At 36.8% G+C, this 16152-nt stretch overlaps 2 protein-coding genes and 1 long non-coding RNA gene across 5 annotated transcripts; 2 read left to right on the forward strand and 1 right to left on the reverse strand.

Moving 5' to 3' along the window:
• Nucleotides 1–31: 31 nt before the first annotated feature.
• Nucleotides 32–2941, forward strand: LOC108005377 (uncharacterized). 2 transcript variants are annotated; one of them, XM_017068637.4, is made up of 3 exons: nt 32–146; nt 289–831; nt 1713–2941. In XM_017068637.4, exons 2-3 carry the CDS (start codon nt 343–345, stop codon nt 2313–2315), a joined length of 1092 nt encoding a protein of 363 aa, XP_016924126.2. In that variant the 5' UTR covers nt 32–146; nt 289–342; the 3' UTR covers nt 2316–2941. The 2 variants fall into 2 exon arrangements, with proteins under 2 accessions (XP_016924126.2, XP_016924125.2); XM_017068636.4 differs by lacking the exon at nt 32–146 and having other exon boundaries at nt 183–831.
• LOC139353344 (uncharacterized) lies at nt 238–9740 on the reverse strand. Its single transcript, XR_011604588.1, has 2 exons — nt 5030–9740; nt 238–4958 (listed from the first exon to the last, which is right to left on the reverse strand). It is a non-coding gene; the product is annotated as an uncharacterized lncRNA (long non-coding RNA).
• Nucleotides 3072–5000, forward strand: LOC108005378 (uncharacterized). 2 transcript variants are annotated; one of them, XM_017068638.4, is made up of 3 exons: nt 3072–3789; nt 4007–4369; nt 4640–5000. In XM_017068638.4, the coding sequence occupies exons 1-3, from the start codon at nt 3718–3720 to the stop codon at nt 4799–4801; spliced, it is 597 nt and encodes a 198-aa protein (XP_016924127.2). In that variant the 5' UTR covers nt 3072–3717; the 3' UTR covers nt 4802–5000. The 2 variants fall into 2 exon arrangements, with proteins under 2 accessions (XP_016924127.2, XP_016924128.2); XM_017068639.4 differs by having other exon boundaries at nt 3086–3783; nt 4640–4999.
• Nucleotides 9741–16152: the final 6412 nt, after the last annotated feature.

Consider the following 16152-nt stretch of genomic DNA (forward strand, 5'->3'; position numbering starts at 1 on the left):
AATAGTTCACAAGCTCTAAATAAATTTGATTTAAAATACTAGAACTTCACATAAATAAACCGTATAGAAAAAATACCTAAAAACGTCCACACTATGAAGCAGCATTTAAAATAATTTACCGGTTGCAAACGCTAATTTCCAAAAAAGTGAGTAAAGTAGGCTAATATTTTTCCTAACTTGTCGCCGGATACGATTCTGGCAGTTCCATTGGTTGTTTCGGACAGGCAACAGCTCCAATTTTGCTCACACACTAGTTTTATTTCATACATTTCCAATCTTTTTCACAAGTTTGTATCAAACTCACAAAATTTGTTGCCGCAAAGTGCGAGTAAGTGTTTACATATGGCCACAGACAAGACTCCAAGCCAGGGTGCCCAGGCCCTCCACAAGAACAGGACGCGATCCGGCAGGCGGCGAGACTCCAACCACGAATCCCCCAAGACCTGGAGAACAGGCAATAGTCAGTTGCAAAAGCGCCTCCGTCGCCTGATTGTCGCCGAGCGGAGCGGCAGGAAGCGGTCACGCCGTGACCAGGAGGCGAACATGTCCGTGTCCCGCAAGAAGATGCCCATGTGGACCTGGGGACCCATTGTCCTCATCATCTGCTCTGGACTGGGTCTGTGCCTGCAGTTCAACAACAACTCGCCCACAGTCGGCAGATTCCTGGAGAGCTACACAAACCAGTACCATTCGATCGTCAACAACCGGGACAACTTCTGCGACCGCTCCCAGCGACTGGGCAGCATCGTCTCGCACGCCCGGCCCCACGTGCTGCACCAGGAGCAGGCCTTGGACCAACTGGAAGTTGCACTGGACAGTCCCAATCGCCAGGTGATTAACGGGGACTTGTGACTCCTTATTATGGTAGTAACTTTACCATAAGATCATCCAGATCAGACCTTTCCCATGCCAGTTGTGGACACACTTAGTCTTACTTGTCTATAGCCCCAACAAAGCTTTAAATTGTATAGTGTGTAGTGAACCTAAAAGCTTTTAACGTACCTTTGATGAGAGGTACTATGAAATCGGCGGGTGATTTACGGGGACTATTATAGTAGTAACTATAACATAGGAACATCCTGGCCAGACCTTTCGTGAACTATAAATTGTATAGTGTCCCACATAAACACAAAGTCAGGAGCCTAATGCATAGGAACTTAAAAGCTTTTTACAGATCTTTGATGAGAAGTAATCTGACATTCTGTAGCATCCACAGTTTTCAGGTAAAGAATACGTATAGACTAACCAAAAAGAGGTTTGCCACCCCCACTTTAACGACCACAAATGGCAAGCTCCAGTCAGAGGCTCTGTTTAACAGAGAAATGGGTATATGATAGTAGGGAACTCAACTAAAGCGTTTCCTTTTGTTTTGATTTGAGAATCTCGCGATATGCACCGGTCTATTTGCTTATATCTTTGAGAATGGTCAAGCAACCTCAGTACTATTTTAGCAATCAATTAGTTAAATATGCCTTTTATATGGTCGTCTTTTATTTGCCACCTTAACTTGATCAGAAGAGAAGATATGCGCATTTAGACTTTTAAGTCAGAGCAAAATTGAAAGTGTCAATTGGCACGAGGACACGTTATATTCCTAATTTTTGATATACATCAGGTTTATGTAAAATATTCTGGAACCTCTACTGCTATGTATGAATACTTATATTTATAATATTTGGTTTTATAATGACCCTCTATTTTTTCTCAACCAGATCATCGCTTTGGTGGGCTCCTCTGGCGTGGGTAAGAGCTTCACGGCGCAGCTTGTGCGCAATCATTATCCATGGCCTGAGAATGTCAAGACCCTTTCGTGGAACGGCGACCGGTCGATGGTCCGTGTGCAGAGCATGCTTTCGCATCTCGTTTATTGCGGCCAGAATCTTATCCTGATCGACAACATGCTACCCGAGGATGCCGAGTATGTGCCTGTCATCAGTAAACTGATAAAGGGGTACGAGGACATCGCCAACAGTACTGAGCAGCCGCACCTGAAACAGTTGTCTGTGGTGCTCATCTTCAGCGTTAATCGCCTGCAAGCCGACGAAGACTATGAGGTAGATATGGAGACGCTTAAGCAAATGCCAGGCACCCATGTTATCACCTATGCTGAACTGGAACCCGACCATCTGGTCGACTGCATCCGCCGAGAAGCAAAGATTGCGAAGGTGCAGCTGGACGACGAACACATTGAGGAGATAATCAGGGGAAGCGATGCTCGCTCTTCTGGTTGCAAGTCCATTCTGGCCAAAGTCCTGCTCTACGGAAAGCCACTCCCAGAGGCTCCAAAAACTCCCATAGACCATCCAACAGACTGATTCAAGACTATCAACACGCCAAAGTGGTTGAATGTAAATTTTAGTTAGGCCATATATCAAAGACAATTCTGAGAACCAGACGTGATACGTTTTAAGAGAAGTTATAAATCTTAAGTTAAATTTCGCACAAATTCTACAGTGGAAATTCTGTATCGCAATTCAATTTCGAATCGTAAATCAAGTAATGTTAAATGAGCAATTGAGCTGCAAAATGTGTCCATGCCAATGTGAAGTTCTGTGTTTCTATGTAATGTAAATGTCTATCGGTGACTTTGCAATTTTGTACAAAATAAAAATGTTCTTGTAAGTCTGGAATAAAATGAAGGACTGTAAAAAATATTTCCAAAAATTCCAAGACTACCCAACTATTTATAAGTTATTTAAATACACTAGAATGTTAAAAAGAAAAAGCTATAACATGAAATAATTGGAACTTGTTCATATAATGATTTAAGTAATTGTAAAAATTTAATTTTAAAAGCTTATAAATTTGTTCAATCTACTTCTAGCATATATTTATAGTTAAGACTTAAACGTAAGCTTAAAAAGTTCAACAATTTTAAATGTCTACCAAATAAGTAGGTAATAAATGTTTAATTAGTAGGTGTATCAAAAAATGCAGCTTTGTCTTTAAAAGAAGGAAACAAGTATTTCCATTTAAACTTGTTTTTAAAGATTAAAGTTTAAATGCTACTGCCGATAGCCATGATATGTTACTTGTGTTAGCTTTAAGCACATCCCATAAGTATGCTACTGTATCGGAGCACTTCGTTCCACTTCCAGGCCATAAAAACGAGCAATGGCCACGCGTTTTTGCTGCTGTTCTGGCTTTTGCCTTGTTTTGGCTTTATGGCCATTGCGAAGAGGCTCTCTGTTATCATCGGATAACTCGGATAAGGGGCGTCGTGTGGCGGCCCAATTTTAATATTTTACGGCAGCCATGGCCTACAAACAGAATCGGCGAACGCGAACGCGAACCAAGCCCAAGTCTGTCGGTTGTCCAGGGTCAAGTGCGTTTGCTTATTTTATTGGCCAGTCGCGCTCGTTGTCCCGCAGGCGCACACGACGTATGCGTGATGTGCACATGGGTGTTCCATTGAGACGGCGACCCACTTCCGGACGAATCCGGGCTCCGACCTTCCGGAATACGCCTGCCGAATGCTGATTCTCCTCCTCTTGTTGTTTTCAGTGTGCTTTGATCTGTTTTTTATTTTGTTGAGGGTGCTACGATCGGTGAATCTGAATCGCATTTTTGACTATCTGCATCGGCAATTACACAAAATATGTACAACTTAATTTGGCAATTAGTAAAACAATGCGAACAGCGTTGGCTAATTGATGGTCAATTAGTAGAGGGCTCTATAAATTGTGGCAGCTGCCGGAGATCTTCTAAAGCCACGAAATGGAGCACTGGATCGGTGGGATTATTGGCTTGCTTTGCATCCTTCAATTCATACAAGGAAGTCGGGTAAAAGTCGGTTGTAAAAACATTTTTTTTTAAAGGATGTTTATAAAATTAGCATTTTAATATTCAGTTCAAAAAGAAATCGAATGTTAAATATTTATATTTGTATTATTATTACTAACGAAATCCCTTTAATACTTTCAACTTAACTTAAATTTAACGAAATTAAGTGTGTTATATTTGGTAAATGTAGGTACTATATATGTTCTAATTCGAAACATTTTAGAGCACCACCTACGAGGTAATCGGCGATGAGAAGACCATGGACATCGTTTGCGAAGCTTCAGAAGACAAGGGTAATACACCGATTCGAGAAATTTTGGACATAAGCGGATTGTCCTTCGAAGTGGCCGACGATCTGGAGACTTTGTTCTACAGGGGCGACATCAAGATGCTGATGGATTTGCCAAGTGGTCCGATTGGCATGCAGGTGGATGTATTCCGCTGGGAACGGAGCCAATGGCTTCCAACTCCTCTTAGCCTGAAAAGGGAGAGCTTATGCAAGGCCTTGATCAATCCTTGGGAACTGTGGTATCCCATTTTTAAAAATATCCCTGAGATCGAGATGATTTGTCCTCCGGGAAAGGGGGTAAGTAAATGTATTTGGGTATTTAGGTTTGGGAGCACAATATAAAATATTTGTTTTTACTTATAACATCAACATTATTTTATGTTACAAAATGTATCTTAACTCCAAAGTTTTTTATTCTATATACACTTTTCTTCATTTTTCAATCATAATCGTAGGTAATTATTAGGGCATTTTAGTTAAAACGTTAAAATTGATATAGTACACCTAGTTTATAAGGATTTTAAATCATTCAATGACTAATTTGTATTGTTTTTGTCCATTTCCCAGCATATCTACACCCTGAACAATGTGAGCAACCATGAGTTCATAAAGAACATGCCCCATGTGGACATTGCTGGGGACCTGAAGGCAGTGGTCCACCTGAGCGCCGGGGATCTAAAGACCTGTGTCGTGCTCTTTTTCAAGGTCTTCAAGGTCTCCACCAATTGAGGGGGGCTGTGGTGGACCCTGACACTGGACTAGTGGGTCTCGAGGAGATCCCGCTGTTTGCCTAGTTTATAGTACGCGGCTGCTCTGCTTTTTTTATGGCCTGATTCGGTGGTGTTTGCTCGGCTTCAATGGCGCGTCCCACCGTTTATGGCTCTAACTAAATGATTTGCAAATAAAGAGAAATACTTCATATTCATGCACTCGAAACAGAATGCCAGAAATGCCTACTCTTCCTCAGTCGGTTTTTTTGGTTATTTCTGGTGGCGCTGGCGATAAGCCCCGCACTCGAAATGGGAACTTAGCCCAGTAATCCCCTTCTGGTATTTGCCGAAAGATCAGATGCGGCGCCATCCCCAGATCACAGTCACCTCCACCGCCATCGTCCATCACATTCTACATTCTCCTCAACGTCCAAATTCACTGAACTCATTCGCAATTGCGCGTGACGATTCCTCCATATAAGGTGATTCCACCCTGCCCACCTGACTTTGCAGATCTCGGAAAATTTACAATGTTTGCGCATTCGGGTTCACCGGGTTTTCTTATTAAACGAATGGTTAAATGCACGTGGTTTGCATTTGTCATGTAAATCATATGGGGGTTCGAAATTAAGCAACTTAGGAGTGCTAAAATTTTTATAATTGCTCATGGGTCATCTCTATTACTTAGTCTTTAATTCAGTAATATTTCCGTGATAATAAAGTCATTATAAACTGAAATAATTAAAGTATGATTAATAGTTCATGTTTCTATTGATTTAAATAAATTACTAAGATGAAGATCTAAGTATTCACTTAATAAAGAATAACATATGTAATTTATCTTAATAATTAATCTTAGTCTTAATAAACAAGATATAGTATCCTTTTAACTGATGTCCTTGAAAAAAAGATTAGTTTGATTGGTTCCAGTCTAGTTATCGAATCGCACAATTGTGTGCCAATACTATAGATGATGAAATACATCAACCTGTTGGGAGTTGTTAACGTATAGTTTCCGCTTTCCATGAGATGTTATAGAATACGTATGACTCTATTTGTTTTCTGGGCCGCTATCTGTTTGCCTCGCGCAGTGTCGTAATAACAATAAACAAGCGTTTAGCTGCGGAAAGTCAAGTCACAACAAACGATAAATTGAAAATATAAATAGTAATAAATCTGCACTCGACCAGGTATATTCTGACTGTTTGTATATTCTATTTTGAGTGCTATTTAAGATAGATTTCAGATCAATCCTAGGTGCAGGGTACTAGAGTATTCGATAAAAATCGAAATGGCTGGCACAGCTGGTACTATCAATATGCGATTGAGATCGATGCAATGCGATTACAATGCCCTGGACTAAACTATACGGAATACAGTGCGGTTAGACACTGTAAGGATGTTTTTAAAGATACCTCAATATATTCTTTTACAAGTTAGGCTCGTATATTAAGGTTTTATAGCTTTTAAAATATTCTAAATAACTTAATAACAATTTTTAAAAATAATTGAAGTCATTAATTTTCCAGATCTTTACCATCCTGAAACGCACTGTTTGAATGCAAATTACGAACCGAATGCTCATGCAAATGCAATATAATCGGAATTCATATGCATCAATTACAATGTGTATAATAATGGTCACAGCTGATGTGAGCCGATCGAATGTGTTTGCATCATAAACACCCGTATTAACTAACCAGCCACAAAGACCGCTTTGAACTGGTGTTGACCCGATTTGACTAGATTCAATGGCTAGAACTTTATATGGTTTATATGGATTGGGTGAAAGGCTATTTAGAAGCATAAGAAGAATCCCTGATTATAAGGACACAAATGCTATCGATTCCCACCACTTTAAGGAACATTTATTTTTTCAATCGTAGTTTAGTCTAATTAAGGCGTACAGCTTAAAGACCGACTGTTTTGAGCAGCTTGCTACAAATGCTATCGATCCCTATCACTTTAAGGAACATTTATTTTTTGACCCATTTTCCCATTTTTTGTAAGGGGGTGCATCAGTTCTTTTTGGGATTCAGATTTTGGTCAAAAATACTAATTTTTTAGTGGTTTTTCAGTCGTAGTTTAGCCAAATCAAGGCGTACAGCGAAAAGACCGACTGTTTTAAGCAGCTGGCTACAAATACTATCGATCTCCATCACTTTAAGGAACATTTATTTTTTGACCCATTTTCCCATTTTTTGTAAGGGGGTGCATCAGTTATTTTTGGGATTCAGATTTTGGTCAAAAATACTCTTTTTTTTTGTGGTTTTTCAGTCGTAGTTTAGCCAAATCAAGGCGTAGAGCTAAAAACTGACTGTTTTGAGCAGCTTGCTACAAATGCTATCGATCCCTATCACTTTAAGGAACATTTATTTTTTGACCCATTTTCGCATTTTTTATAAGGGTAAGTGTAGCATGAGAACTCTACTTAAAAAGTTGTTTGACCTTTTAACAGTAAATAGTAAGGACCCCTTTCATGAAAAAAGGTTAGGACCCGCAATGGGTCGGTTGGGTTTCTAGGTGGTCTTGATGGTCTTGAGCTAGTTTACTCCATTTAAAAAATAAAAATAAGGTTATTTCGTAACTAGTTTTAAGCTAGGTGATTCCAGTTATTCATTTTCTAATGATAAAATTTCTTAAAAAAGCAAGAAAAACAAGAAAGCGAGGAAGACATTGTTCACTTACTTTATGGGTTGGGAAATGTCTGCTTCATTGCGACGCAAACTAAAATCATTTAAGCCACCCTCTTCTAAAAACTTTCCTGGCATTGCTAAACTTGTCATTCAAATTTAATCACATTTTTAAACATTGCTTTTTGTTTTTAATCCAAGGCATTTATTGTTACAGTCTGTCATTATCAATGCACGATAATGCCTAATAGATATTACTCCCACCAATTATTGAAATAGACAACTAACGTCGAAATCTAGAAAAGAGAAAACACGAACGCGCTTTGTGATTGATGTGAAACTATTTTAATCTATATATTTATTCATTTTTATACCCTTGCAGAGGGTATATCTTTAGATTTCAGTCAGAAGTTTGAAAGGAATTTGGTCCTATAAAGTATATTTATTTTCAATCAGCATTGTTAGACACAAAAAATTTAGTTTTGTGGTTTTTGATCTTATCCCTTCTACTCTGGTATATAGTGTTCCTTTGGTATTTCAGAATTTGTAATAAAATAGTTTTTAATCGGTCGACTTTATCATATAGCTGGTATGGAAATAATCGAAAAAATAATGCAAACAAATTACGAAACAAATTATAGATATAAAATTATCTTCAACTTAGTGGTATATAATTTTTTATTATTATTATTTTATTAATTTTGATCAGATGACTATATCATAAAGCTACATTAGTAACATAAGGAAAATTAATATGAAGATAATACTAAACAAAATGATAGCTTCGTTGTATTCTCTTTTACTCACATTTTTTTTTATATCAAAACATCAAATTGTATTATATTAAATTTATTATATAGTTGTGATTAGAACTATAGGTCTATTTTTTAACAAATCTTCCGTTCTTGCCTCATATGTATGATTTTATTGGCAAAATAAGGTTTCAGCTGCAAGGGTATATGAACTTCGGCTTGCCAAATCTAGCTTCCTTTCCTGTTACATCTATATTTCCACATGTATCTGTATCTGGAGCTAAAACTGAAACTGCATCTCATCCGTTTAGCTGTATCTTTTGGATTCGTGCGCGACATTTAATGCTTGCTAAACGCAGCGCTGACATTCTATTTATTTGCATTTCGTAACATTTTTGCCAGCTTTCTTTGTACATGTAGTTCCCATATTTACTTAACTTTAACGGTCAGTTATATAAATGGGATAAATAAAAGGCGCCTAATTCATACAATTTAGCAGGCAGTGCCAATGCGACATGCATATATTGTTTATATAGAAGTATAGAAGTGCAGATCTGAACGATGTGCACACAGGGCACTTGACTACCGTTTCGTATATAACTCTATAAACTTTGTTTGCTCGCTCGTTCTGTTTATTTGCCTGTTTGCACTTCAAACTATTCTCTCGAGGGTGGCAGTGCAAATAATTAGGACCCCGAGATGTATTTTCATGATCAAATTAAACAATGCAAGCCCTAGGATTAAGTTCAGAAAAACACTGCTTATATACCAAAATTATTTTTAGTTTTTATGGCTGGGTTTAAGGTATAGCTTGCTATTTTTTAAGCCATAAAAAGGTATTATTCTCCTTTATTTTTGCGAAAACAAGTAGCTTATTGACCAAAACTAGTAAATATTTAGCCAAGCTTGTTTATAGTTTGGGCCTAAGCTTATAAGCCAACTCTTTTTTGTCATATTTGCACCATGTAAATATAGCTCATACGACCTGTTGATTACAATGTTAAGGGACACATATTTATTTGCTTTAATTTTCTTTTTATCGCCCTACAATCTTAAATACCACCCCTATATTAAGAATAAAGCATTTCAGTTGTTGGGCAACGAAATTGCTTGGAAATTCCCTATCAAGGGCATTCAGCCCATGGGGTTCGCTACTCCACGATCATTTCCTGCTTTTTGACGATGCAATTTTAATTTGTAGCATGTCGTTGCCATTACATCTACTCTCCAAAATAAAAAAACCCATCCACACCCAACCACCCACTCTCATTTGATTAAATAAAGAAACAGCATTTAATCAAAATGAGAAGAGCAAACACGCAGAGTACACACTGTGGGCCATTCGTCGTTCGCATTTCGTTTATTAAGCAAATAAATGCATGAGAAGAGTATTAAATTAATTAAATAAATAATATTTTCAGGAACAAGTAAATAAATAACACATTTTATTGCGCAAAAAGGCAAGCAAATGAATGTGGAGACGACACGCAAAGGGAAGATTCAGTTTCCGATGGTCAAGACTTAAGTGGAAACCTTTGGATGCTCATCCCAAAAGGTATATCATAAGAAATTAAAAAAAAACTGATTAAAAAATTAGAGTCCATTATAATCTCTGGTTTGATCTTTGTTAATATACACATTTTAAAGTCCCAAAACTATATTTCTATGCCTTTAAAATTAAGAATAGATGCACTTTGAATGGTTAAAAAACGGTTCGTATTATACGAATCGTATACCCTTGTATAATGACGAAAAAAAAAAACAATCACAAATTAAAAATTAAAGTCCATTATAATCTCTGGTTTGATCTTTGTTAATATACATATTTTTAAGTTCCAAAACTATAATTCTGTACCTTTAAAATTAAGAATAGATGCATTTTGAATGGTAAAAAATGGTTTGTACTATAAAAATCGTACACCCTTGTATAAAAACGAATATTCCCAGATAGTTGCGGATTCCGGATCATGGAGTTACGAAGTTACGGAGTTACGGATCACGTGCCCCTGACTTGGACATGCTTCGCTGACTTGTCTTTATTATTTGCCTAAACCATTTTCAATTAGTTGTATGCAATAATTGATAGATTAGCTAAATATGGCAATCATGCAAGCGCTGATGAAGGTTGTCAGAATTGCCGGATTGGCAGACTCGTACTCCCTTTCGGCTCCCGGGTAATTTGTCCGTAATTACGGCCATCACCTAATTGCCCAGCTATCATTGTGTAAACGGTACAGTGGATATAGGGAAGTGGCTGGAACCCGATCGGCGATCGTTTAGCCTGGTTGAGATCTCGTATATCTGAGGTTTTGGAATCCGAGAACCGAGAATACCCCATCATGCCTCAGTGGAGCTCCGTCGATGATCAGTGATTGAGCTAGTTGATTGAGTAATTAGGAAGTGCAGGGATCCCTCATCCAAATCAGCGGATGGTTTCCAGCATGATCAAGTATCTGTATCTCTGTTGATTAGCTCAATTATAATTTATTTTCAAAATTAAATATTTTGTTACAAATTAAGGAAATGGGTTAAGTGATGCGGCAAATTATAGTAAATATGAGTTATATATATTTGCAATCCAACATTTTGCTAAATTCAGTTTAAGTTAATTGTACAAAATAATTTAGGAATTTCTATAAACCCACTGAACAATAGAATATCTATGCCATTTGTGTTCTTGAACTTGAAATTTGCATTTAAAATACAATAAATAACTAATCTGCATAAAGCTTGGAATCATTTTAAACGAATTTTTGTTCATCTTTATAATCGAATATATATTTAATGATGATTCATTCAAACATATTTTTAACTAATTAAGACTTAATGAATTCGAACTCTTTTTTATTCCCTCTTTCTTACTGAACTTAATTGATTAGAAACTTGTTTAAAATTATGCCAAACGAACGTTCTTGATTTATGGCCAATAAAAAAAAGTTATGCCTTGGGGGTTTTTTTATTGGATATTATTAAATTTATTATGGCTAGATGATTTTTGGGTGATAAACTAATTTAGAATAGAATCCGGAAATAGTAGAGTACCATTAAAAGATAATAAAAAGAGGGGTTTTCGCACAGAGATGAACAGAAATTAAATGTTGGGTTGTTTATTTTTTAAAAAATTACAAATACTAAATAAAAAATGGTAGGTTTTTTTTTAAAGCTGGATTTCAATTCGAATTGCATGCTTTTTGTTTACCACTGTAGGCGGAAGGTAGGATTTCGACTATAGAAAGCGTTAAGCCCCCTTTTGTGATCTTTGTCTCAAAGTGTTAAAGCAAATTGACTGCAGCCGCCTGGGCGTCATTCCTTAACCCCCTTAACCCCTGATGGCCAATGCTTATACACACACCCACCGGCAGACGCCAAAAGCCAGCCGACCATGGCAAATAATAAAATGTAAGACGCTCGGCAAACAAAAAATGGCCCCTCAAAAATGTCACATTTGCACAATTGATTAGCGAAGCGTTTACAGTGGCCCATAAAAGTTTTCGGATGCCGGGCGTTAAATTGCCATTTATGGCAGGGGAAGTTCGAATTCTGGATGTCTAATCTATTAACTGGTTAGGTCTGGTGGCAAAGTTCCCTCGCAATTGCTTTCCACACATTTTATTGAACCTTAGATTCAATTTTCTAGCATTTACTTGCGAATAGCAAACATTTTCGGCGGCCTTTTTATTTGGCGATGGTGGAAAATTTTCGCCAAGTTCGCGGTTAATTAATATGCAATTAGAGGTTGAAATCAATTTGCGCAATGTACAACCAATAAACGCATTTTATTGTTTGTTTGACAAGTTATTTTTTTTCAAATTTGTCTGTAAATTAGAGCAGAAAGAAATGTCGATTAGCAGGTTGTGCAAATTATTTAACTTTCCATTGAATGGAAAAAATTTTAGTTTTCTTTAAAATCACCTTGGTATTTATTTGCTTATGGTATAACTAAATTTGATAAACTAATAATCCTTAGAACTTTCTGGATGATAACGAAAAATACTCTTTTTAATTTTTTTTTGGTATTGGTATATTTATTTGGTATATTTACAATATTGATCAGTATTTGTCATTTTCTTTAAAATCACCTTGGTATTTATTTGCTTATGGTATAACTAAATTTGATAAACTAATAATCCTTAGAACTTTCTGGATGATAACGAAAAATACTCTTTTTAATTTTTTTTTAGTATTGGTATATTTATTTGGTATATTTACAATATTGATCAATATTTGTAATTTTCTTTAAAATCACCTTGGTTGATATTTGCTTATGATATTTCTAAATTTGATAAACTAATAATCCGTAGAACTTTCTGGGTGATTACGAATAATATTCTTTTTGATTTTTTTTGGTAAGATTTTTTTTTGGTAAGAAAATTGGGTTGCACGAATAATACAGTATATTTACAATATAGACCAATATTTACCATGATGTTGTTAAAAATACCTAGTTTTCGTGTTTTTCTGAGTGTTTAAAATTCTGAAAATTGAGTGTTAATTGGAAATGGGAGGTTTTTGTTTTAATATTTAATTGATTAATTATATTTATTTAAGTTAAGCCAATCATATAATGCGGTTATATATAGGGGATTTTCCCGCCTTTCCCTTTACCACAAAGATCAGAGATCGTGCATCCGACATATGGCGGCCAGAATCCCGCTGGGGGCTTACTAGATCCAACTGGATTGTGTTGTGCCAGGTTTTCCTATCGAAGACCTGGCTCCCCAACCCCCCCACAAATCACTACTGCCACCTGGCACCGCTGAGGTAAGAGTCGGATATAGACATTTCAATTGAATTGAGTCAGTCATTGGCAATTAACACTATGGACATACATTAGAGCCCGGCAAGAATTTAATTGCCAGCCAGGCAATCACCTGTCTTAATTGATCTCTCTCCCCCTAGATCTACGTATTCCCCAGATCGTAAGAGGAGAATGGATAATGGTTAGTGGATACTGGATACTGGATGGTTGGGGAACAGAGAATCGGATCGCGATGGAAAGCGTTTGGGGGTGCGGCTTTCGGGTCTCAGGAATGCCACCACTTTGGTCACCATTTGAAAACCAACTCTGTAACAGGTTCACAGCAAATAAACGCAAACAAAGTGACCAAGAAACATATATGGAAGTTGGTAGGATAGCTAGAACGACTTGCAGATACTTTATAAAAGGTATTATGAAGAGGAACATATTTTAAAATATATTACTTTACTTTATATGCGTTTACTTTAAATCGTAAAAAATTGATTACAATTCATTAACAAAATAATTCTCGCTCTTTATGAAAAATCATACTTGATATGAAATCAGTTTCAGGATTTTAAAAACTAATTTCTAAAAAAATCATCTATTTAGAATACAAAGATTAAGATTTACCTTACATAATATTTTAGCTAGTTAAAAAAGTGAGGCTAACCCATATTTAGCACTTACCTTAGTAGAGTATATCATTTCGTAAGCCACTAAAAGCCTCTTGGTGTTCTTCTAAAATATTTTCAATTATAATTAATCTAACAGAAATCGAGAGTGGGCAGATGTAGTTAAAAGTCGGAATGTGATTGAGAGGGGTGAGAATTGAAATGACAGATGAAAGTGGCAGATGTTGAGAATGTGAAAGGATTGGAGAGATGGGGAGAAAGTCGGTCGATTCAAATGTCAGTTTTATAACCTGCTAAGAATGCTTACACGAGGAAAGAATATCTAAGTCTCACTTTTTTATTTCTTTTATTATTTTACTACCAGTTTTATTGTTGATTTATGGCTTTGATCGACTGACCCTGCTAATCATGAGTTGCAGTATCGTATTGTTGCTAAACTTAGTCGCAAGGTTATTCTTTAACAGAATGCATTCCACTTTGATCGGCTGACGGAGTCTTAGAACCTGTATCGATCAGTTCTGGCTGGCTTCCTTCTCTGAGTTACACGATAGTTAAAAAGGGTGGACCGCTAATAACCAGTGGTTAAATACAAATAGCATACACTCAAGTTGTAACTTTTGAGCAATTATTGTGAAACAGATTAATGATTTAGGAACCATCAATTATTAGCATTGTAGATACCTACTAAGAACATAAAACTAAGCTTTAGAATATAATAGTTAAAATCGTTTAAGGAATTATCAAGCCTTAAATAAATATTTATTCAATGGCATACTAAAATAAAAATAAATATTACAATAAAGGCTATAATTTCAATCTATAGAACCTTTAATAAGTTTTCAAAATTAGTTAACAAGTATTTTAATATATAATATTATAATATACAACAGGTAGAATGAGTGATAAAGTCACATTATGCCCCTTTTAAACCCATTTTAACCTGCCTTGTTTAATATATCTACTTTTTTTGGTTCACCCCAAGCCGCCTGCTCTCTCGCCCTCTCTTTCTAAACCCGTAGTGCTCTCTCTTTCACCGGCCGCTGCAGAAACGTGCGGCTAAGCCCAAGGCCAATTGGCAAATTGAAAGCGGAGTCGGCGTTCTAATTGGAATCCACTTACAAGCGCCGCTCCGCTGCAGAGAATCACTCAGTTATATGGCAAAAAAAAGTAAGTATATAACAAATTATAACTATACAAAACAATAAAAGCAGGAACTGCGAACGGGGGCTGTGCGGATCAAGAAACTGCCAACCCTGAGAATCCGAATGAGACACTCTTGTCAGCCGGTTCCAAAAATAATAATAATGCCATGTGCACGCATACCATACCTATCCATATACCTCCTCTAACCTATGCTTGTTTTTCTATATTTCTTGCGACATGGACACTTTGAATTTCAAGACCCATCTTATTAAATATTCTTTGTGCCGCTGCTGCCTCTCAGATTCTTTTTTTTTTCTGAAGTAAACAAATCGGTCAACGGGCAACGGACTCGGGCACGTTTTTGGCAAAAAACGTTAAAAAGAAGTATATTTTGGCAGACCAAAGCTGATATACCCTTTCAGGTATAAGCAAATAGATAAGATAAAATAGATAAAATTATTTCGAAACACAACAGGGTTGTTAAAATTTGGAACAATACATATTCGTTGAACTGAGCGATTAATTCTTTAGAAAACCGATGGATAAGTCAAGAAAACCATGCTATCAAGCTATTTTTTTTGTTAAACCTAAACAAACACACACCTCAAAAAACCATTAATCAAAATACCCTTTTAAAGGGTATACAAATAAGAAATAAAACAGTCGTATAAATAAAGCTTCCGCAATGGCAAAAAACTCTCGGCTCCTCTTATCGTTCACCAGATGGCCTTTTTGCCTTCAACTGTGTGTGTTTTTTTTTTACCATTTTTTCGCTCAGTGATGGCGCTTCTTCTTGTGTTGTCAGCGGGTTGGGCAATTTTTCATGAGATCTCAAAAACCCCGACGAGTTCGAAGAACTCCGAAATCGAAAACATAAACAATATCCGAGAGATATAAAAATTTGCAAGCAAAATGGCCGACAGGTTTGGCTCACATTATAAACTATTAGAAGCGGTTCAGGTTAACGTTGTTGGCCAACTTCGAGTCGGCCGACTGCAGAAACAATAACAAATACTGGCCGAAACCCAGGCAACAACAACAGCTGAGAGGCAACAACAAAAGAGCTCGGATCACTGGTATTTTTAGTATGTGGCGCTGATTTACAAGGTGAACGGGTAAGGTAGCCAAGCCAGTTCAAAACCCCAGCTCGGGTCGCTTCGCCGCCCCTCTCGGCCACCGAAAAGCCCCCAAACACCCCCTCCAGCCACTTCAAACCCACCTGCTCAACAGCAAACATTTCGGCTGTCGCATTATTTCAGACGAATTCCTTAACCGAAACAAACCCGATACGAACCGTTTGGAATTCCGTTTCACAACTTTTTTCAAAAAACCAATTTCTACGATTCAAAGCAGAGCTCATTATACAATAAGAAATATAATATAATCTAGTTAAATTTTGATCAATAATACGATACGATACTACACAAATTCCTTAACCGAAACAAACCCGATACGAACCGTTTGGAATT

The sequence above is a fragment of the Drosophila suzukii genome, chromosome X (genome assembly GCF_043229965.1).
Source record: "Drosophila suzukii chromosome X, CBGP_Dsuzu_IsoJpt1.0, whole genome shotgun sequence".
NCBI lineage: Eukaryota > Metazoa > Arthropoda > Insecta > Diptera > Drosophilidae > Drosophila > Drosophila suzukii.